Source organism: Athalia rosae, chromosome 1 (assembly GCF_917208135.1).
Source record: "Athalia rosae chromosome 1, iyAthRosa1.1, whole genome shotgun sequence".
In the NCBI taxonomy this organism is placed as follows: Eukaryota; Metazoa; Arthropoda; class Insecta; order Hymenoptera; family Athaliidae; genus Athalia; species Athalia rosae.
Genome location: NC_064026.1, coordinates 15,876,428 through 15,900,181, shown reverse-complemented (window position 1 = coordinate 15,900,181; position 23,754 = coordinate 15,876,428). Strand labels below are relative to the sequence as shown.

At 44.1% G+C, this 23,754-nt stretch overlaps 1 protein-coding gene across 5 annotated transcripts in view; it reads left to right on the top strand.

Moving 5' to 3' along the window:
• Positions 1 to 23,754, top strand: part of LOC105690566 (polypyrimidine tract-binding protein 1) — a 296,563-nt gene that overhangs the window by 139,487 nt on the left and 133,322 nt on the right. The window contains exon 1 of one of the 5 annotated variants that reach the window (XM_048656173.1): positions 11,566 to 16,256. The exons of the other annotated variants lie outside the window; for them this stretch is intronic. Coding sequence (XP_048512130.1) covers positions 16,254 to 16,256 — 3 coding nt within the window. The 5' untranslated portion in view covers positions 11,566 to 16,253. Of the gene's footprint in view, positions 1 to 11,565; positions 16,257 to 23,754 lie in introns of those variants that run through there. 5 annotated transcript variants of the gene reach the window in all.

The following is a 23,754-nucleotide window of genomic DNA, read 5'->3' as shown; positions in this document are numbered from 1 at the left end:
TTTTTGTTTTTTTTCTCTCTCTCTCTCTCTCTCCTTTCGTTATCTTTTTCCTCGGATCGATCGTCGCTGATTTTTCTCCGGGTAAAATTGAAAATACACGCGAGTCCTCGCGGTCGGACGTGCAGACGCGGTCGCGAGTCTGCGTTTTCAAAAGAGAAGCGTCGGAGGGTTCGCGGCGTAGTTCAGTCCTCGCCCTGATGAGATGCCCCGTTGCGTCACCCTAATGATATCTCCGACTTCCACACCCTATCCCTTTTCTCCCTATTCCTATTCTCGCACACCGAATTCACACCAGAATACACGTGTACGCATTATCTGTATATGTATGTGTACCTATGAACGGATCGTTTCCTCTGACACGGCTCGTGCATATGCGACCTTTTTCTTTATTCGATTCTTTTTTCAATCGCAGAAGGGCTGGTGAATTTCTCCAACTCATTTTTATTTATTGTATTTATTTATTTATTTTTTTTTTTTCACGAGATTTTTTCAAAAGAACCTCGCGACACCTCGTGACGCGTGTCATACATACATACGTACTCGAATTTGCGAAAAATCGGAATTCCGGAATACCGGACCGAACGGTAACCTTCCACCTCGGTTGGTTTGATTTTTGTTTTTTTCTCTTTTGTTTTGTTTTTTTTTTTCACTTCCATCCGGTACAGTATAACTCCCGCGGCCTAGTTATAACCAGATTGTTTATGTGGGTCTTAAATTTTCGCCGAAATTATTAGGTCTGCAGCGGGTAGTTGGCAGGTCGGACCGGACCGCCAAAACCTGTAAGACCGAACCAACCAGCCAGCGGTAGGGATGATTGTAAATCTGTGACGCCGTTACCGTAAATCTAAGAAGAGGGGATCGAAAGGAGGTCGATGGGCAGTCGGTCCTTTGGAAAGAGAAAGAGAGCGACGGAGAGAGAGAGAGCGAAGGATGAGAGAGAAACCGGTGGAAAGTATAAAGGATAGAAAATCCTGAGGGTGGTTACAGGTACCGCGTGCGGTTTTCCCCCCGATCGAAAGCCACCCCAGTCGAACGAAAATTCATAAGAGAGGAGCGAGCGAGGCGCGTATATCCCTTCTTCCGGACTCCCGTGTCCTTTATACACCGGCAACTCTTCACCTTATACTTCTTTATCTGCGGAAAATCTTCTTCGATTTTATATATTCCTTTATATTACGTCAACCCTATTACGTCCGTTGAATCATCCTGGGGAAGAAGAATCGAGGGTAATAAAAAGACGTGCACCGAGAAATATAATAATGATAATAATAATGATAATGATAATGATAATGATAACAATGGTAACAACAATGCCGCGAGTGAAGCAAGGGCATCGACATCTTCCAACAGGTATAATGCACACCCTGCACTTCGCGAACGCTCTTTCGAAACTATTCGTTCGTTCCTGTCGTTCGTCTTCGCTTTCGGTGACAATAACGAAAGTTATCAGCAAAACTTGCCGAGGATAAAAACTTTCGCCGCGCACCCCGGACCAAACGTCGTATTCTCGAAAGTGTCGAGTGTTTCGCTGTATATACGAGCGAGCACGTTCGGTTCGAAATCATTCGAAAATTCTTCTTCTCGTTTTTTCCATCCAATTTCCCCCTTCTCTCGAGATTTCTAATCGATCGATATCCACGCTATTCTTTAGATTTATTTTCTCGTCTCACCCGTTGATTGTGAATTTGCCGATAGTTTTATCCCACTTTCCACCTTCGATTCGGTCGCGTTATATATTTTTTGTTTTGTTTTGTTTTGTTATGTCTTGTTTGTTTTTGTTTTGTTTTTTTTTCCCCCTGTGTCACGTCCACGAGCGGTTGATGAAAACTTGAACTGTCTCGCATCACCTGAAAACACCGCACGAAACGATCGGCAAACTTGTCAAGTGATTCGACCTCCGTCAAGACGCCCCCGCGGTTCCTGCAGATGTTCAAGTCACGACGGCTAGCCTCTGATTGCCGGCGGATCGCTCCTCCAATCACGCTTCGACTGTTTCTTCCCGTTTTATTTATATATATATATATATACCCCGACCTATCCCCTCGTATATTTTTCCCTCATTTTTCTTTCATTCTCTTCTTTCTTCGATCATTCATCGCACGGTCATCCACTCGACCGGATGCGATGTAGTTTCGTCGTCGCGACGGCGATTTCAACGATCTCCAACGGTGAGATTGGTAAATTTCGGAACGGGATATACAAGGGATACCGGTAACGATGATACATATATATATAATCCGCGAGCGCGCGACGCGGCAAAGCGAAGTTTCGCGCGCTCCGTGTCACGGGAATACACACAGTCTCGATCGTCCCGCTCGGTACGGCATCGGACTCCTCTTTTTACATCCGAATATTGTCTTCGTCGGAATATCGGACGAGAAGTGTGTGGTCGGTGGAAAAGCACCCCTTCCCCGCTGACGTAACTCTATACAGAACGCAGTCGTTTCAGACAATGGAGTTGTCACCGCGTACCCCAAAGCGCCAAAGTGAGAATATATTTCCGATAGGATGATGCTGCAACCCAATACTCTCCAAGCGTTTCCCACTTCCCTCTCATCATCCTCGTTGCACTCCTTGATAGCGTACCATTGTGTCACTCGCAACGTAACCGTCTGAGAAGCGCGAGCAGCGAATTCCAAGGTGATAAATTCACCGGGGAAATACATCCAACGCTGGTTAAAATCTGCGTATTATTTATATATATATATATTTTTTTTTTTGCCAAAATAACTTCTCCCTTCTCGTATCACAGCGCCGTTGAAAATTTTTCATACATCGCGATTCGGTGTTGTTTTTCTCTCTCTCTCTCTTCTAATTTTTGAAATTTTTTGGTTCAGACTTTGAAAAATTAATGGAATATCTGATGCATCGATGTTGGTTGGTCGTACGTGTGGAACGTACGTGTGAAAGGAAATTGAAAAATGAATAAAAAAAAATTGAAAAAAAAAAAAAAATGATATCATACGCGTACGGCGTACGATGTATAGATGTATCTCGATATGAAAACGAAAAAAGAAAAAAAGAGAGAAAAAAAAAAAAAAAAAAAATGTAACAAAATTGAAACGAGAGTGAAGGGCGGTAAAGGGAGCGGAGGGAAACGCTTGTCGGTCTGTATCTCCGTGTTCGGTGCGCGAAACGGCCAATTCAGTTACAGGCGTATAATTGTTTGTAATTCAATCCTCTAACGCAATTAAACGCAAAAACTCTCCGCCGGCAAGCCAGCTAGTAACACAGCCGAGGCCGTCGGGTTCGCCTTTGCCAGGGTGGTTAATTGAGTGCGCTAATTAAGGGTGCGATTGAACTCGGGGAATACAGAGGCACACGTTCGTTCATTCGTTCGGTGAACCGCCGTGGCGCATACCCCGTCATCAACCTTTACCTTACATATTATATTCTTCCGCGCGGATCACAACGTAGAAGAAACTCTCGTTATCATCGTCCTCGTCGTCGTTGTCACAACTTCACCGCGATATATTCTTAGAAGTTCCTCGAGACCAGGGGATGAAGAATTCGGTCACTTGTTCGGACTTTACTTTCATTTTTCTACGTTGAGAGTTTCGATGTTGCAAAAGTCTGTAACGCGACGACGACGACGACGACGACGAGGAGACCCGGTCCTTTTTCTCTCGAATTTCTTCATCCTTTTCTCCGTTTCTCTTTTTTTTTTTTTTCTTTTTCTTCTTTTTACGATACAGGCGTCTGGTGGCTGGCTACCTTTCGTGTTAAATGTATCTATTTCTGCGAGGGGTAGTTTCGCGTTGTCCTAAACAATGCGTATTTTCCCATCCGGCACACGTGCTTCCTTTTCGAAAATCACGCGAAGTTTTGTAGTGCATGTATATCGGTATACCTACGAAATTCTCCGTCTGTTCTTCTTTTTATCCCTCCCTCCCTCCCTCCCTCCCTCCCTCTCTTTCATCGCTGTCCTTTTTCTGGTTATACCTACTGTGTTTTTTTTTTTTTTTTTTTCTTCATTTTTTCCGTCGCGCTGCACGTTCTCCGTTTTATCCATCCCCGCGGTGGCTTACGTAGCTGATTGTACGATTTTCTAGAAAATCTACCCTTCCCGAAGGATGAAAATACATTTTACAGTTACCATCTAGTGCCCAACTGCAATCGTACTCTGTAGAAACTAGCGGACTAAAATTTTCGAGCGAAATTACCTATAACGTAGATTAAAATAGCTCGCACAACGAAACAAGATTATCCTCATGAACGGAATATCCAAAAATTACCAGTAGGTACACGTATATACAAACATTTACATGCGGTGAAGAATAACGAAGGGTTTTAACCGGAACAGCAGCAGCTAATAAAATACAGCGTTGGTTAGGATCGGGCGGATTTATTCTCACCGTTGAACCAACCACTCCGCGCAGATTTTTTTCTCTTTCACTGTCTTCTTCTTTTTTTTTTTTTTTTTTTTTTCATCATCCTCCACCATGGGATGGTACTTTTGACGTAAGTATTTTTAATCTAGGAGAGGTTTATATTCCTTTCTATGCTCTTTTCATTTTTCTCCTCTCTATTATTATTATTTTATTTTTTTTTTCATCCTTTTTTTTTCACTTCATAAATTTAATCGGCTTTGAGTTTATTGGATTTACGCTCGGGATTCTCCGCGATCGCCTTTCTAGCCGACCTGCGGGGGCATCGGGTGGTGTCCCGTTCGCCGTTCCCTGCTTTTCACGGCAAAAAGGACGGCGCGAAACCAGCCGGGGGGGAGGGAATGAGTTCGGGGATGAGATCGCTACCGCCCCTCTCCCCCGCCCCCGCGGAGCACCATCTTCAACGTAGTCTACGCGGTCGTCACCGTCGCAGTCTCGCTTCCTTCCCTTTTCTTTCGTTCTCTTTCACTTTTCTTTTCTCTTCTCTTCTTTTCTTTTCTTTTCTCTCCTTTCCTTTCTTTTCCTCTCAGCCGAGCGCCGCAAAATCGTTCTTTTTCTCCGCTCACATCTATGTACTACATATTATATGTACCTTGTACTTTGTTCGCGCGCAAGCTATTAGGCGAAGAATTTTTATGGAGTAATAAAAATATCCGCTCCGTTCGCCCGACGGTAAATCAATTTTGACGCAAGGTACGGACACGTCGTACCTACACCTATTCGTTGCCGCGGTCATCGCGCGGTTGTTGGAACCGAAAAAAATGATATAAAGTAACACAGAGGGGACAACGAATATAACAGAAAGAAGAACGTAGAGAAAAACGAATGAAAATCAATGTGCGACCGACGGTTGATAGTACAATTGATTAACAGTTAATATTCGCTATAAATATACCTGTATACTTCTCTGAGCGTTTCGAGGGAGGGAGAAGTGATTTTTACGAGAATTCTCCACGAAACGCTCGACCGCATCGCGCCATGTATTTACCTGGGGTGTTACGTTAGTCGCAATCGGTATAAACCCCGATAATCGTTTTTTGGTTTTTTTTTATTTCCTTTCAATTTTTCTTCGATCGAAAGACGAGTAGAAAAACGGTGATGCAGGCAGCGATTACTCTCGCAACCTATATTTACATAATATAATACGCGTGTACATCTCGCGACTGATGGCATATACAAGCGATTAATTAAAGATGGAAATCAAGTGTTTAAATTACGTGAAATTAATTGATTCGATCGGTGAATTCGGTCGAACCGCAATCGTGGGATGAATGAATTTTCAATTTGTTTCCTGAAATTTATCGCGAGTCCCGAGGATGGGACGCGATGCGGGAAATAAAATTCACTCTTAAAGTGGGAAGTGGATGCGACGCTTTCGCAAATTACGTAAACGTTGGCGTTGATCATCCGGCTAAGCGATTTGCATTCACTGTATATCAACCGTTTGATAATATTTATGTGTGTGTGTGTGTGTGTGCGCATCCAGATTCTGCAACGGCGATAACAGAATTTTCCTCGCGCAAATCTGAAAATGGAGATTGTTTCATTTTTCTGTTTTTTTTTTTTTCCTTTTTCTTTATTTCACCACCGCGACGCGGACGGCATATAACGCAAAACATGGCAAAGCATCATCTGCGCTGGATCACGTCCGTAAACACGACGGAACGACGCGACGGGGATTTTCTAGGAATTTGTAAAAAAATCGCCATCAAGATTGTTGGAAAGTTCGCTGTCCGTACCTATTTTTCCCCGCGGGTATACCTTGAACAAGCCTTTACTCGAGCTTTATAGATAATAACACTCCTTAGCGCTGTACGAACGTCTAGGTATTATGGAGATTTTGGTCGGACGAGTTGGTACGAGGTAATACCTATACGCCGAGGAAATAGTTAGGCCGCCGAAGGTAATAGGGGTTGATGCATGGCTCCCACTAGGACCACCTTCTCTCCGCGGCTCTCTTTATTTATTTAAACCCCAAGTGACCACCGAGCCTTCGCGGTGGAAGGGACGCTCCGGCGAGTCGGTATAGAGAGAGAGAGAGGAGCTCCTGCAGAAATCGCCGGAGGTGGGGAGGGTTTCCAACGGAGGTTTCCGAATTTCGAAGCCAGGCGATTGGCCGGGTCCGGTAACAAACCCCCTCTGGGGCGCACCGCGCCGCTCCCGTATTTCCCTTCCCCTTACCTTACGCGGCTACGTTTTCACGCGATTCACCTCTTCCAACACCACTTACTTGAGTTACCGCTGTTTTCCATTCGTCCGTTTCATTCGGAATTCCATTCCTCGACTCTCCTTCCGCCTCCTTCTCCATTTCCTCTCTCTCTCTCTCTCATCCTCCTCATCCTCATCCTCATCCTCCTCCTCCTCCTCCTCCTCCGCTATACTTTCCCGTGACTCCCAGCAGGCCGATTACCCTCTTTCATACACAGCTACACGCGAACACATCTCTATAGATCGGCGGAAACACCACCAACGTTCGTGAACTTCCTATCCGGGAAGATCTGTGACCCCCGTACGAAAGAGTTATAGATCCCGATCTACGCGGAACTTTAACCTCCGACATCACCCTCGCGCCATTGAGATTCTCGTTTTCCAACCCTTGCACACTCGTATCTGCAAATTTGCCCCGCCATAAGCCAGAAAACATGCTCCAACAATTTCACTCCTCCTAACGTCACTTCCAAGCGAATCTATGATGAGCAAAGAAAAAAAAAAATAAAAAAAAATAAAAAAGAAATGAGAATTTATATCGAAAAAACAAGGGTATGGGGCGTCATCGGCATCGCGTAATAATCAAGGCGAACAATTCATTACTTACTTAGTATATTCAGCACAAAAATCGAACGATTTTGTGATTCTTTTTTTTTTTTTTGCAAGTTTCGCCACCATTTTCCCCGCATCATGCGCGGAGCTGAATTTTCCGCATCTGGATGGAATAAAAAAAAAAAAACAACAACAACGACAACAAAAATCATAAATCGAGTCGGTCGTCAGATGAGCCTCATACGGCATCGTTAAATCCAGATGGTTTACTATTTCGATTTGCATTTTGCGTAAAACCGGTGCAATATACCGCGGTGGACAAGACGGGGGAAAAAAGTGTAGAGGGTAAAAAAAAAAAACAAAAACAAAACAATGTACAGTTTTACACGTGTAAAGCATCGACGCGTACAGGGGTAGTTGTAACAACGGCTGTTCCGTAGCTGCAAGGGGTTGGATGTTTCATATATGAAATGTAACAATATAATAACTTTGAACATCACGAATATGGAATTGCGATTGTTTATAATTCGTGTGACGCGCGCGATGCGTCGATCGTTGTATACATTCGCGATTGCAGCGATCGTTTAGCCGGCTCGCTGCACATCCTATACACATATATATATACGGCGAAACAGATGGGGGTCGCATTACAAAATCTATTAAAATTCGTTCGTCCAATAAATAGAACTGGTCTGTACGGATTATTATTCCATTTTCGGTTATCGCCCGTTACACGGCAGCAACCGGTAGTAGCTTTATATTCAGTTTCGCATCCTCGATTCAACCGTTACCCTTTTCCTATCTCCCCCTCCTCCTCCTCCTCCTCCTCCTCCTCCTCCTCCTCCGTTTTTTACTCGCGGGCATAAATACAAAATAGGGGGGATAAAATCCCCCGAGGTGCTCCGCGCGCACCTATCCCTTTGCTTTCTCGGAGCGAAATGATTCCCTCACGTTGTTCAACTATATATATCTCAAATTCACCGCGCATGCCTCACTCCCTCTATTTCAAAACCCACCCACCCACCCCAGGACCCGCACCGACGCTATTTCTTCTTACCTTAAGCTCGGCAACCCTCCGCGCGTCATCTCTTAACGAATATATATATCTACGAAAGCGGCTTCGGGACCTCGTCGACTACCGATGCTTTCCACATTCTCCTACCTACGTACGGAGTCCTAGGCGTATACGAGCAGGCAAATTCTCACCGTCTGATAAAATCTTTTTAACCCCGTCTTTTATCCCGCTAGACTGTAGGCGCTCTCGTACACTCATACACCGGCGCTGCAACGCCTGCACTGAAATGGCCCGTAGAAACGCAACCTTTCCACATCAAATCCCCGGTAGTCTTCCGTCCGTTCGAAAATTCACTCGCCCGAAGGGGATGAAAATTTTTTTTTTTTTTTTTTGCAACGGTCGGCGTCGTTCGCGCCGCTTTTCAAACGCGGAATACTTAATTTATTTTTGTCAGCGTGCGTTCGTGCGGTACGCGTTTTGTGTATGCGCGCGCGGTCCGTACGTATATACATATATAGGTACATGTAAGCGGGAAAGTGACGGCGAAAGGAAAGCGGCGGGGGGGAAGGGGAGGGGGGCTAGGTTAAGTTAGATTAGGTTGAGTTAATCTCCCGTATAAGATGCGATTTTGTAATCTGCATAGTGCTTTGCTACGGTATTTGCTTTTCCTACCAGGGACCGACAGAAATCGTTGGCAACACGGATATACCCGGCACCTGCGTAGGACCTCGTACGGTGTCCTCTCTACATTCGTACGTATATACATTTGTGTATATATATATATATATATATATATACACACACACACACACGCGCGCGCACACACCTACATACACGCCGCACACGGAAAGACGCGGTGCGAGAGAGCGACGCCGCACGTATATAAAACAGTTTGCCCAAGATATTAAATCCGTTTTCCTGAACTAATATCGTACCTACTTACCTCCCCTAACGCTCACCCCCACACGACCGTCTGGTTGCTTACCCTAGTCCGCACGGGCGATATCTGCATACGTATACCTCGTGAATTGGGATTGTGTATTTTAGCCACGCATTTATTTTCGACGATTATAATAACGCGAAATCGCACGTACCACCAAAGGGGTTGTCCGGCCTTTTTTACTCCCCCCCCCCTCTTCGCGTTCGTAGACCGAGGCAAATGTTGTAAATCTGTTTGTCCAATGAGACAAAGAAACGGATCGTTGACGCGATTCCGCGCAGGGGCGACACGTGAGGCGGGCGGGGAAACGATGCTGGTATACGTAATTAGGAATCGTTTCGACAACCGGAAAGGTAGTCCTAACGGATTAACTCCTCTGTCGCCTGTAGATTACTTTGCATTTATATGCCTCTCCCGTTTCAACGTTATGTACACGTACAGGTATATATGTATATATATATATATATATATATATATGCGCACGCCTAATAACCCACCCCTACGAAGATACGGAAATCAGACAACTGTTTTGGAACCCCTACGTACGCGACGCTCGCGATAAATCCCCTATAATAGTATTCGTATCGTAGATATTTTATGTACGTGTATTTTACATATATATATATATATATATATATGTAAAACCAGCCAGCATATTACAATTCTAGGAAACCGCGAAAATTCTTAGACAAACATCTCGGCGGAAATTCGCGATGAATATTTGATACAATACGCGCGTATATATATATATTATTGCGCTTGTAATCCGTTTATTCTCTCTGACCTTCGCCTCGGCAAATAGTTTCGTTAAATAAACCCTTCATAAAATTTATTCGGATTTCTATTATCCGGCTCGCGTTAAGTGACTCCTAATTGTAATTGTGTAACGTCGTTTCAGTCCGTGCTGAAATAATTAATCGATTAATTTATCGATCAACCGAAAAGCCGGCCGTGCATAATGCGGGGGGGCAGGGGGGAAGGGGGAAGGGGGAAGGAGAAAAAAAATTGATTCGCACGTTATGCGACGTCTCGGAATTGAGAGTAAGAGGGAATGCGAGAAATATGAAGAGGAGAGAGGAGCAAGGTGCAGCTTGTTACACTTTGCGTTGAGTTGATAAAAGTTATGTAATAAAGGTGACGGAGGCGGTGGAGGTGGAATTGAATTAGCATTTTACTGTTTATCGGATCAACCCTCGCGATTAATCACAGACGAGGTGATTAATTTACCGTGCGAAATTTTCGTTATGAAATTTTCGTCGCCTCTCTGTACTTAATCGCCCCCCCCCCCCTCCCCTCCCCTTTTCCCCCCCCCCATTACTTGTTTCGGAGTAATAAAGACTCTATAAAACATATTTCTTGACGTACGAAACCCATTAGGGCTTTGTCGTGTACATGGAATGTACGTACATACAATATACATACGTACATTCACATAACGGTTCAATTGGGTATACGATGATATCGGGTCACGATAATAATTATCGTCATTTTGCAATCCCTCGTCGTTCATTCGTTTATTTATTAGCGCCGAGTTGTTTTATATGCATGAGAAAGAGGGCATGCGAGAATGCGAGATTCGCTCGGTGTGTGTATATAAATTCGTAGCCTCTAAATATCTGATTCGCTGCAAGTCCTCCTACCTTTTCCACTTACAATTAGTCTGGGCGCGTGCGCCTTCGGGGGATTCAAAATTAATTTAAAATTAAATTCTAATTTCATCGGACGTGGCGGTGGTATATTGGTGTACCTACCTACCCACCCTCGCAGTTCTCTGCAGGTAAGTTTCTATATATTGTTGGTATATGCAGAACTGCGAAAAGACCAAAATCGCCCTGAGCTCAGTGAGTAAAGTGATGTAGATATATACACGGTATATATACCTGCACAGATATATCCATGCGCATATGTATACTTGATATATAATATAATACATACAAAGCAGTGCGAAAAAGAGGAGACACAGACATCCGCCGAGGAAATTTCAAAAGACAAATGAAACCCGATTTTTTTTCCCACCTTTGCATAACCCTCTGCAGTTACAAGTGTTGGCAAATTTTAATTTTCTCCTGTTTCTCTTTCTTTCTTTTTCGAATCAAATTTGCAATAATGCATTCGAAATACACCTCTGTATAGAGTTTTTAAATTCCAGACATTTAATTAACAAAAAAAAATTAAAAAAAAAACAGTATAAAGGGCACGTCCGATATGCCAGAAATGGAGAGAACCCTAGAAGTCACAGGTACAATGAACCGACGCGAGAGCAACTGACAAAAAACGACCGAAAAAAAAGAAAAATCAAAATCAAAGAAAAAAAAAAAACTGTCGACACAAATCAATTATGAAATTTTTTTCACGTAATATCCGCGCGCACTCCGATCGACTGTACGGGAAATTTTTTCTCTCCCCCTATTTCACCTACGGTGGGTGTTGAAGGGGGTTGGAAAATGGGGGGGCAGGGGGTAGGTAGGTCCCGATTCGCAAATCGCAATCTCGACCCTTCGCGGGGGTTTTCGAGGGCTGCGGGAGGGGTTCGAAGGTTGTGGGGTTCGTTTGATTTCGCGGGTGTTCGCGAAAGTTCGTGATTCGTTGGGAGATGGTTGGCGGAGAATGCGCGAAGAGGCGCGCGGTGGGAGGTCGCGGGTTCAAACCGCGCTCGCGACTCGAGGAGAGCCAGCCCGTGGTGGTTCGCGTATGCCAGTTGTGTCAAGCTAGGCGATCGAGTAGGACGCTCCTTAATCGTTCCATTTTCAAATCTTTCCCAACGCCTGCCTGTTCGCTAACTAACGCCACCAAAAAACCATCACCACCACCACCACCATCACCGCTACCATTTACACTTCTACTATATAAATAATACAATAACGATAACAACAACAAAAATAATAATAATAATTGTATTAATAAATTAAGTTTTTTTTTTTTTTCCGCCACGCGCCGCATATCACCGTACATGGTACCAAAAAGAAATATCAAAGATAAAAAGAAAAAGAAACGAACGAGAATATACATATTTATATTTTTGAACAAAAATTAAGACAAAGAAGAAAAAAATAAGAAAAACAAAAAAATAGCAACAATCACGTACGGAAAATTGACATGGTTTAATACATATGTAAAGTAAAAAAAAAAAATAGAAAATATACATGGAAGAAATTTGGTAGAAAAAGGAAAGGAAAAGACGTAACACAATGCGGACGCATCAGTAATAAGTAAATAGATGTATTAATAATAATATTGACGGTAATGATATTGGTAGTTTTAAATAAATAATCATAAATATAAACGTAAAGAGAAAGAAGAGGAGAGAAAGGAAACTACAACAATTGCAAGCCGAAGGAGAAAAAGCACGCGAAACAAAAAAAAAAAAGAAAGAAAACTGACAAGAAGAGAATCACCCGCACGTTGCTTATATAAATTATTATTTTGACAAGGATAATGTTACGATATATATTTGGTCATATTCGCCTATAGTATCAGATAAATTCTGTCTTAAATTGTTATTATTGTTATTAAATTATCTTTGTTTTTGTTATATTATTAAATCTATGACTCTTTGATTCGACGTCCTGTTTCACTTTCTACGAAATTGTTGCCGCTGCTACAGCCGCTGTCGCTGTTACCGTTAAGTCAACACGTCAAGCGTCACCGTTACTGTCACTGTCACTACCATCTGAAACCGCAAATTATTTGCTATACGCATTGTTAGGCCCAACAGAACCGACAACATCGTCGTTGTTTAGGGAAATTCGGGTCCCGAAAAGCCGGAGGTGATTCGATTCCCCATAATTCTCGTATTATCAACGCAAAAATCACAACGTCGGAGGATCGACGACAACGGTTTACGTACAGTGTAACTCGAAGAGAAGAACGAAGAAACGGGAAAAGCGATTTACGAGGAGAAAAAGTTAACTGAGTAAAATAAGATTAAAAGAAAAAAAACAAAAACAAAAACAAGTTACCTGGTTTGTTTGTTATACGCATAAAAAAAAAAAAAACAACGTTTTGATCTAGGGGACAAAAAATGAAAATAAATAAGTTGATCAATTAACTATATAAATAAATCAAGAGACCGGAGACTGAGCTCTTCGAGGATAAATTTGACAAAGAAGACGTAAGTCGATAATTTGACTACACGTAAAGCAGAATCCAATTTCAGAGATTTTTTCCTCATTCTCATCTCGGTCGATAGACGACTAGAGAGAAAAAGAAAAAAAATTGACAAGAAAAGATATTCGGAAAATCAATTTTCTAACTGAACGAAAGAAAAAAATATTTTACAAATATACATAACAACAAAAATAAAAGAGAAAGAATCAGAAAATAAATAAATATAGCCACGCGATAATGATGATGGTCGGTTGTCATCTATTCTAAGTGTCAATCATGACATCGACAGAGTTGTGAAATTAGAGGGTGGGTGAAAAAGAAAGAAATTAAAAGCGTAGTGAAACGAGAGGAAAACGAGACAATTCACCGCTCGCGTGTAGGTTATTTGTAATAAACACATCGTAGGGACACCGTTGAAGTATTACTAGACTAATTAGTCGTCGGACAAATTTACAATAATCCACGTATGATATATATGTATTTATGTATGAAAATTAGAAATATCAACATACATACATACATATATCCACATACCTATAGATAAAATTATCAATCGATTCGTAAGATATTTTGTAGATATTAATGATAATTAGGTAAATGAGGAGGGACGAAAAAAAAAAAAAAATAATAAGAATCGCGTTAAGACAATCAAGCAAAGTAGTGAAAATAAGTACGATAGTTGAAAACTTATGAATATAAATGAAATCGAAGTTGTAAGTTTTATCGAGAAGAATCCATTCTACGTATGTGATCTCTGTAGCCTCTAACTATAAATTCTATACACAATATATATGAAAATATTTAGTCACGAGTTGATATATTATCAGAAGACTCGAATTCTTTGTCTGTACCAAGTCATATCTAGTTGAGAAAACAGCAAAGAATGGGAAAGCGAAAAGAATAAGAATAAAAAATAACGGAAAAGCGAAAGCTTTCCTTCTCATTTCTGAAGACTATTTGACAATCATTTTCACCTAGTTCTATCAGTAATTTGTACTTTGAAGATCGAAAGAAAAAAATCATCGATCGCTCGTATTCTATTCTCAATAATTATTCGTATATCAATAATAATAATAGTAATAATAATAATCAGGTGTGCAAGATTCAACGATACGTACTTTTTGCCCGTGTGCTATCTTGAATTTATCAGCATATATCCGGTATTAGTTGCACCAGGATATAAAGTATACATATATATCATATTGTTATCGATATTATCATTAAAATCGTGTAATATACCGTCGCTGTACTCTGTATACCTACGTCGTTTCAATTACATACGATTAAAATTAGAACTTTGTCGTGAAAATTAAAATATAAAGAAAAAAAATAAAAAGGAAAGGAAAGGAAAAGAAAAAAAAAAAACAGACATACACAACTCACGCGTTTCTTTTCACGTGTAAATGTGGATATAGATAGGGTTGAAGTCATACGCACGCGAATGAACGAATGAATGAATAGATAATTGATCAAGATTAGGGATCAGACGTATCGGATGAATCGGTATCGAATGCACTTGTGTGTCGATGTTCGCGGGATAATTCGTTGAATTTGGGAACACATATATGAACGTGGCAGCTGAGAGAATACAAGTATAGTAAAATTATCAATAATAATAATAATAATAAAAAGTAACGTGGACAATCATATCTCGTCTTCTTCCGCAAAGCCGATGGGCTTTGAACCTGACGAAAGGCTCACGCTAAACCGTTGACTGCACTTGCTGTAATATTTAGACCCTAGCAATATAAAATTATAAATATTTGTCTCGATAAGTATTACACTTTATAGATGTATTGCATATACATACGAACAAAGTATATTTGAAAAAACTATTTGGTTCGGTAGATCGTATATATCGTATGGTAGGCATTAAACCGAAGTTCCGATTCGAATGAAAAATTGATTAAATTCACACTTATACATATCGACCGTACACGAGCACGTGTATTTGTAGACCTGCAGGCGTAATGAAGATAATAAAAGAATAACAACAATAAAATTCACCCGCACAATAGAGGAGAAACAAGAAAAAGGTCGAAACCACAGAGCAACAAGTTGAAAAATACTAAAACCCCGAGCTCCGTGGGTTTCCTGCACTTCCGTCTGCTCGTGCACATATCAAACACCCACACGTACTAAGAAGAAAGAAAAAAAAGAAGAAAAACCCACGAGGGATAAAATCGATGAAAGGATAGATCATTGTCCGAAATCGACGCCGTTCGAAATCACGTCGAGATCTCCAGAGAAGCGACTCAACGTGGGAAAAGTACACGAAATAAACCGATCATTTCGACCAACTTTCAGATATCCAAAAGTGTTGCTGACAAAAAAAAAAAAAATATAGAAAGTAAGTGGTGATATCGCGATACCTGAGTGAAAAAAAAAAAAAGAAGTGGTTGAAGTAAAAAAGGAAAGAAAACTGTGGTGTTATTCTCCGTCGACTTATTAACAAAAATAAAAAAAAATAAAAAAAATAAAAAGCAGAAAAACCTCTGTAATTATAATCCGGAGCATTGGCGGCAGGCAGGCAACGCTACTAAATAATTCGGTTCGGGTAATAATAACAATAACAACAATAATAACAATAATAATAGAAATTCTCGGGCGGAATCCTTATTGGGAATCGGTTGTGTTTCATAAAAATAATAATAAATAGAAGAGTTCGCGTTACAATTTTCGAACGATCCGGAGTTTGTCAAATCGCGAGGGTTCTCCTCCTCTCCGATCGAGAGGTTCGCAGGGGAACACGTCAAGGATTCAGCGCGGTGCAACTCAGACCCGGTTCACCACGTATTTTCATTCGTATTCGTTCGTACCGGGAGGTGCGGTGCCCCTGCCACTGCCCCCGCCAGGGGTCGCGAGCCATTTCCTCGGTCAACAGGGCTGCAACCTTGCTTGCACCTGTACCTACACCTGCACAGCCAGCGTAGTTTCCACCGCAACAGCCGCAGCTGCCGTTACAGCTGCGCCCCATATTCGCGCCCTTAACTCCGCAACTGCCACGGTGCTTCTTCAGCCCGTTGATCACCTAAAAGACGCAATGGTGAGTTCTGTTTCACCGGACGAAAATTCCGAGACTTCCTTTCCTCCCCCGCGCCATTATTTTTTCCTTCGATTTTAAACGGGCCATCGCAGGTCGTTGAATTTTACCGACGCTTACCACCTTCCCTAACCCCCCACTGCACATCACGTATAGGTTAAGGATAGCTCGTCGAGTTTGGTTTCTTAAAGGGGATGGAATCGAAACGACGGTTGGGAGCCACGCGTCCGCGACGTATCCATCCTCTACCTCGGTACTAGGATTCGCTCGAAAATCCAATCTTCGGGGTGACATAATCCTTTCGAATGATATTTCGTTAACGGGTCGAGATCGGAAGCCGTCCGAAGATTTATAGAATTCGATCGGGGATGAGTTATACTTATTATATACTCGTACGTATCTTCGAGTGCGTTGAATGACATCTGATTTCAATCGGGATCCTCTTTGAGAAAGAGCAAAAGATTTTCACCCCGTCATTACCGAAAAAAATGGAGAAACCCCCGCGTTACACCGATTTTTGTCCACGCACCTTTCGCTATTACTTTCAAAGGGTTCGGCTCATTTTCCTCGCTCCCCTAACGATGGAGAGACGGAGAAAAAAAAAATGAACAAAATGTCGAAATGGTAAATAGAAAGAGAATCGCCGGTGGGGAGGAGAAGAAGAGCGGTCTTTATCGCATCAATTTACTTTGCCAAAACTTTCTCTACGCCCAAAGAAAGTTCGACGTAACGGAGTCGCAAAGATTACAGCTGTAAATGTGGGGCGAGAAAATTAGACTAATAATAGCGTGTATAATGTAGGGTATGAATACGCTGGATCAGAAAAAAAAAGAAGAGAATTTGATGAAACTTGCGTCTTAAAAAAAAAAAAAACTTTTTGTCATCTGGAAGCCGGGTTCTCATTGGTAAAGAAATGTCGACCCGAGGTAGAGTAGGGGGAATCTGTTTGGACGAGGCGACCACGAGATTGTCGCAACTCTGTAGGAATTCTGCAGTCGGATTTATAAGCGGATTTGCAAAGAGCGCTGTTTAAACGGTTTTTACCAACGATCTACACATTCTCGTGGATTTACCGCGGCTGGATATATTAACCGGAAGTGAATCGTGAAAGCGATCTCGTGCCAACTTATTGCACCACTTTCATTCGAGCTCTACTGCACTCCCAACACACGTCGATTTCGTGTTTGTTTGTTTTTTTTTTTTCTTTTTGCACGGAGGGATTCTCTATTTTTGTTATTCTAGTTTTCGGTGTTTTTTCGCCTCATTGTCAGTTCGGAGCGCGAGTGAAAAATTGTTCGAAATTTCGCGAACATCTGCGGTCTCGCTGTACGGGAGCAAAATGATTTAATAAATTCATCCGATTCATCCCGAAAATCCCCCGTTGGGGCCGATAGCTCGGGTATATTTCACGCCACGATTTCACATCGTAGTATGGAAAGTTGTAGGTAATGTGGGTAAAACGAGGGTGGCGAGGCGTCGCGTTGGGTCAAATCACGCCGAAGGATATCCGTTTGTTTTGCGACCGCCCAGTTTGGCCGCGACGACGTTCCTACACCGGGGAACGAATCTCCGTCCTCCGTTACCTACGTCGCGTCCCGTATTCCGTCGCCGTGTGCGGTGTGCACGTCTTCGGATATACATACGTACGTACGTACCCGAGTAGGCCACCCGTCGCTCTCGCGTCGCTCGTATAACTGTATACATTCGGTGGGAGCATCCACCCGGGCGCCCTTTGACTACCAGAATGCCAGAGGATGAAGCCTGGCCGCAACCACCGCCGTACACAGGGTACCCACTGACGACGACGACGAGGAGGAGGACGACGACGACGACGTGGATCTTGCTTAATTAATCCGCAAATAGTTTGGAGCTTAGGCGGTCGCCGGCCCTACGGAAGCACCGGCAGCAGTAACTAGCTTCGCCCCCCCCCCCCCCTCCGATACTCTCATCGCCCAAAGTAGCTGTGTGTACGCGATTTTCGCGTCTTGCTCCTCGGCAACAACTTCCACGCCAAACCCTAACTCAGGGCTCTCCATTCGGACCGTTCGGCGGCTACGTCAAAGGTAAACTCCCGCTCTCTGACGGCGATCGCCGTTTCCACTACGTTGTTGCGCCGTCCCCTTATTTTTCGGCTGAATATATACCGGAGTAACGGAGGAAGCAAATTTCTCCGCATCCATTATTACTATCGGGCGGCATCCATGATTCAACGGTGGTTCTTCGCGGGTATGGAACGAGGGAAAGAGACCCGCAGGAGGATCCAGCGGCTTCCTAGATGGAATGGTAGAGGGAATCGGAATGGTGGAAATAGCGGAAGGTTATGAGAGCAGTTTGTAGTTTCGGAGGAAGTAACGAACGAACGAACGAACGAACGATCGAGTGATGTAGGTAGGTAGGGAGGGAAAGCCTCGCCGGGGTCCCGCTCCCGGTCCCAGTCCTAGTTCGACGGGCTTCGACCCCGACCGAGCGTATTAGGTAATTGTGGGGGCTGAGAAAGGGGTTTCGAACGGGGTGATTTATATTACGGGCACGTGACGCCAGGGAGAAATTATCGTTAGCTGCTGGCCACCTCGAGCCTTACCCTTTCCCCCATCGGAAATTCACCGTCTCTCTACCCGTAATGCCGTTTTCGAAACGCGTCGCGACCAAAGAGGCGCATATGTGCCGAGTGTAAAGTAGTGCTCCGTGCATCGACGATGTGTAACTTTAACGCGGCAACCTATCCACGTACGGATCGTTAGCCCGTTAATCGTTTCGTTGACGAGTCTCGCACACCGGTATAACAGAGACGACGTACATCGATACCTCGAACCCCGGCGCGGTGTATCGGTCGCGGCAGGTCCACCGCTTTTCGGCTATTTGTCCTCCTAATGCTTCGGTTCGCCGAATACGTGTACTTTGGGGGTCACGCCTGACCGAGATATCGTCGGACGATAATTCATCGGTCGTCTCTACTTTCTGTACAAACGTCGCGTTTCGTATGTGACGTGACGTTTATGCTCATTCATATATATATATATACACATGTCTATATCCACCCACCTGCCCAACTATACCTACGTGAGCAGTCTCCCGGCAACGCGACGCGCCGGTTTGACTTTTCATCCCTTGGTCTAAATACGGAATAATTTATGAGGGGGGGTTTCGACGTTGTGGAAATATTTTCGCTTCGGGCCAAACGTTCGGGCGTACCTCATACGTTCGCGGTCGGGCCCAGACGAATTTTTGTAGCTGTACACGAGGTCGGTATCGATTGATGGAATATTGTCCGATCGCTGGATGCGTGACGACGCGAAAAAAAAAGAAAACAAAAAAAAAAAAGAACAACGCAACCGGGCAACCGGGAGGTGTTCGGCTGTCACAACTCCGTGGAGAAAGGCGTGTATTAGCGTAGCGTGCGAATTGGACACTCGATACTTTGGGTGCCGTCTGCGGCGAAGGTGGCGATAGGTCGAAGGGGGTGCTTAAAGTGCTCAACTTCCACTCGCGGGTCATGGCTGTACGTGCGTCTGTACGCGGGAGATCGATTCACGGTGGGTTGAGATATACGGCCGAGTAAAGATATGTCACCTTTTTCAACCCCTCGTTGATTGTTCCCCCCTTCCTCTTTTACTTTTTTACTGCCCGACGCTCGAGGCCACCCGCCGCTCGAATTCCCGCGAAACCATCCCCCATCCTATCCCCCCCTCCCCCATCGAACAATTCTATAAATCCGCCTGCCTTTGACGTGGAAAGTGATTTTTCATGGCTCTTGGGGAAATCAGTTCGATCGGAGTAGTGGACCCCATTCAAGATATTTCTAATTTGCTGCGTCATCGGATATCAAAGTGGAGAAAGGAGTACAGGAATATACTACACAACCCTGCGGTACGGAGAGTAACTTGTTTCCTTCTATTTGCCATGTGATCGCCGAATAGATGTACGGCGAGATTTCTTTACGCTGGAATTTCGAACGAATGATATTCGTTATTTCGATACACGAACGTTAATGAAACCGGTATAATTTTTTTTTTTGCTTTTGTTTTTCTACCACGGTTACCGGTTACCGTAGACTGCCCGGTTCCCCGGCCGTGTAACGACGAGCGACATTAGGCGCGTTATTGTGCCCTCGTGAAAAGCGACAAATTAGCTTTTGTATCGATTCGCAGGCACCACCTTCGCATCAAATCTATATAAGCCGGACGCGCTCAACTTACGACATCCACCCATTTACCATATTCACAATTCACGATTCACCTGCCACAGTAGATGGACGTATGACGTGTTGTACTCGTCGTTCGTGGGATCCCATTTACCCAATGACGTAGTCATTGAGGGCTTTCGATCATTCGACGAATTATTTATCACCGACGTTGCGTCGTACGCTCATTAATCGCATTTTCATAGCAGCTGCGAGCGAGGAAATACCGACTAGCCAACTGTTTCTCTGTATTTCTTGAGTTTTTTTTTTTTTTCTTATTTTATTCTATTTTTTTTCTTCTCTCTCTCCGTTTCGCGAGAGCGTCCCTCTGCAAAATCCGAAAGGCACTTGTGCAAAAGCTTTTCGGAATCCTTACCCCACTCGAGAATCGGACGTAGGATGACCGATGACCACGAGGGGTCGGACCAGCGGTCAATCGACGTTGCGGACTCGAGGGAGGGCTGTAGTGAGGGAATAAAAGTGACGAAGGGTCTCTCATTCTCGGTATCGTGAAAAAATAAATGATACAAGGAAGTATAAGACACATGCCGGGCGGTCGATGAAAATAAATTTAATTGAAAGACGATCTTGGTGTTTGGGTTTCCCGAGTGCAACGGTATACGGAGTAGGAAATCATTGTTTCTATCGCATTCCGGTGTACTTGGGATGAATTTTTTCTTATACCGTGAACTACGTCACTCGAGATATTCTAGTCGTATGAATATCTAATTACACGGAAAGTTTACTCCGGAATTTTACTCGGTAGGTATTCATTCCTCTTCAGTATTTCATAGGGGTAGCTTTGTGCTATGCATAGTATATTTATTTATAAACGCCTTCTCAAAAGCCCGTTGAGTGTCCTGAAATTTCAAAACTCGTTCTCAACCGTAGGAACGCTAAGACGCGATTCTCGTTCCACCGTCTATCGGCGTAAGGGATTAATTGACGGTAACTTTATGTACCCGCATCCCACTGAAATATTTCATAGATTTTTAAAATTCTGTTCAAGTTTTATCTCTTTCGTATGCGGAAGCTCGATCGGTTTTTTTTTTTTTTTAAATGAACTGCAATCGTGTCCGAAAATTGGAAAATTTTTTTTTTTTCGAACCGGGTTCCTCCGTCGGCTGTTTCGTTATAGAAATATCATCGGGGTGTATCCGTAAAAACGACCATCGGGACGTGTCGGCCTCGGATATTTCTGGAGGCGTGTCACCGTGCTCGAAGTAACAAAGTACCAATTTGACTTTTTAATGGTTTACTTTTCCCCGAGTTACTGCACCACGGCTTTCCCCGGGTAGCGTGATCATTACGGGGCGTAAAAATCTAATTTCTTCAATTCCAACTTTTCCGTCGGTACGTCTGTCCGTCAGTCCGCGTCCTCTCTTCCCATCCCCTCGTTCGCTATAATTTTCTCCATCTCTCTCGCCTTTCCTCATATTCCTCGCGACGCCCTACCGCGGACTTTCGAACCCACTTTTTCACCCTCTTCGTCCCCTTCCCACCTTCAAACTTTATATATCAGGCTCTTGTTCGGTTCACGCTGTTATGGTTTTTGCTCGCGAACGAAGAGCTCCCGGTTTCTCCTTTACGCCCGGAAATGATGCCGAACCGTTCCGATTTCAGTTAAGCGCGCCCGGCGCACCGAAAGACCCGGAATTCTCTCCGTCGACGTTGAGGAGAACGGGGCGTAGGACGAGGGGATGACTTGAGGGGTAGTAGCGGATCTCCACAGAAATGGAGGGGAGGGGAGGGGATTTGAGATTTGTAGAAGTGGCTTATGGAATTCCGAGCCTCCGCGAGCAGCCATTCCGACAGGCAACCGACCGGTCCCAGGGTCTACTTGGCCATCTTCCCACCGCTTCCCTCCCTACCGCCTCTTCGCCTTCTGGTCAAGTTGCCACGGAGAGTCGATACGAAACGAACGCGCGTTTCGATCAAATTCGTGATTTTGGTAGTGGAGTAACAATTTCTTACCTACGGTACAATGGGAAAGGCGTTTCGCGATGGCGATCGGCCAGCTCTCCATCCTCTTCGCTCTTTATTCTCATTCCTGTATTTTTTTTCATCCTTCTTCGTTGCCTTCTTCAACTCGAAGGCGGCTCCGATCGCATAAAATACCGCACCGGTGATCCGGTCTGTTGATACAACGAGATCATCTTCATGGCCAGATGATCATCTAATCCTCCTTTTTTATTCTTCAATCGCAATAGAGCGCGACAGTGACAAACTTCGCGATAGCGACTCGTTGGTTCGGTCAGCGGGTTGGTTCGTTTGCTCAGTGGGGGACACGCGGGACATTTTCCGCCTCGTGTTACAAAATCGTTGTCGTCTTCATTGGTCTCTTTCTCGTATGCTTTATTCTCTCTCTCTCTCTCTTGTCACATACCATAAAACACGGGAAATTTTCTCGACCGAAACACCGGCACGCGAAATACGGGGTGTCTCTTAAAATTGTTCCGCGCACGCGTGTCTCCTTATTCATTCTTTTTTGCCGCCTTTCCATTTTCCTTTAGCCGCCTTATTCCAGACGTTTACTTCGCTTACGTGTGCGTACGAATACAGTGCCCTCCTCTTCTTTGCCCTGGAAAACCGTTACGTCTTTCCCTCCCCCTCCCCTTCCCTCCTTACAATCTCGTTTATTGGATGCAAATTGCTTCGGGACGCAATCCGTGCGCGCACACGGCCGTCGCGGTGCCAGCTATCCCGCACCCGGCATCTCGTGTCTCTTTTCTTCTCTCCCCGTCCCTCTCGCTTTTATTCCTTCTCGGTTGGCTTCCTCCGGGTTCCCACTCGGCCGGGCATCCTCCACCTCGCCAACCGGAGCACGCGGCACGTATCTAATTACCTAATGACGTTAGTTAGACTCGGATAGCCGAGGATTTGCTCCGGTGCGGCGTGGCGTGGCGTGGCATGGCGCGGCACGGGACGGGACGGCATTCAGCCGTGCGACGGACGGGCCACGGAACGACCTACGTTCCGTTCCGCGTAACTCCGCCAATCGGACGAGCAATGTGATCTTCGCGTTCCTCTCGGAAAGCACCAACCGCGCCTACCCTCACCGCGCTCGCTCCTCGATTGCTCAGTTGTTTTATTTATTTATTGTTCTTTTTTCCTTCAACGCCGATGAGATCTCTTTTATGAAATTTCGCGAAATCACTGGTATCTTTTCGAGTTACCTCTGACCACGTCTTTTCGTATTCTTTGTTTCAGGTAAGCCTTTTACTCCAGCCGTTACGCAACGCTCGCTTTGCAGCAATGATCGACGAGTAACTACACGACGCGTGCGATCGGTCAATTAGCGAACTTACCGCTAGTTCGGTT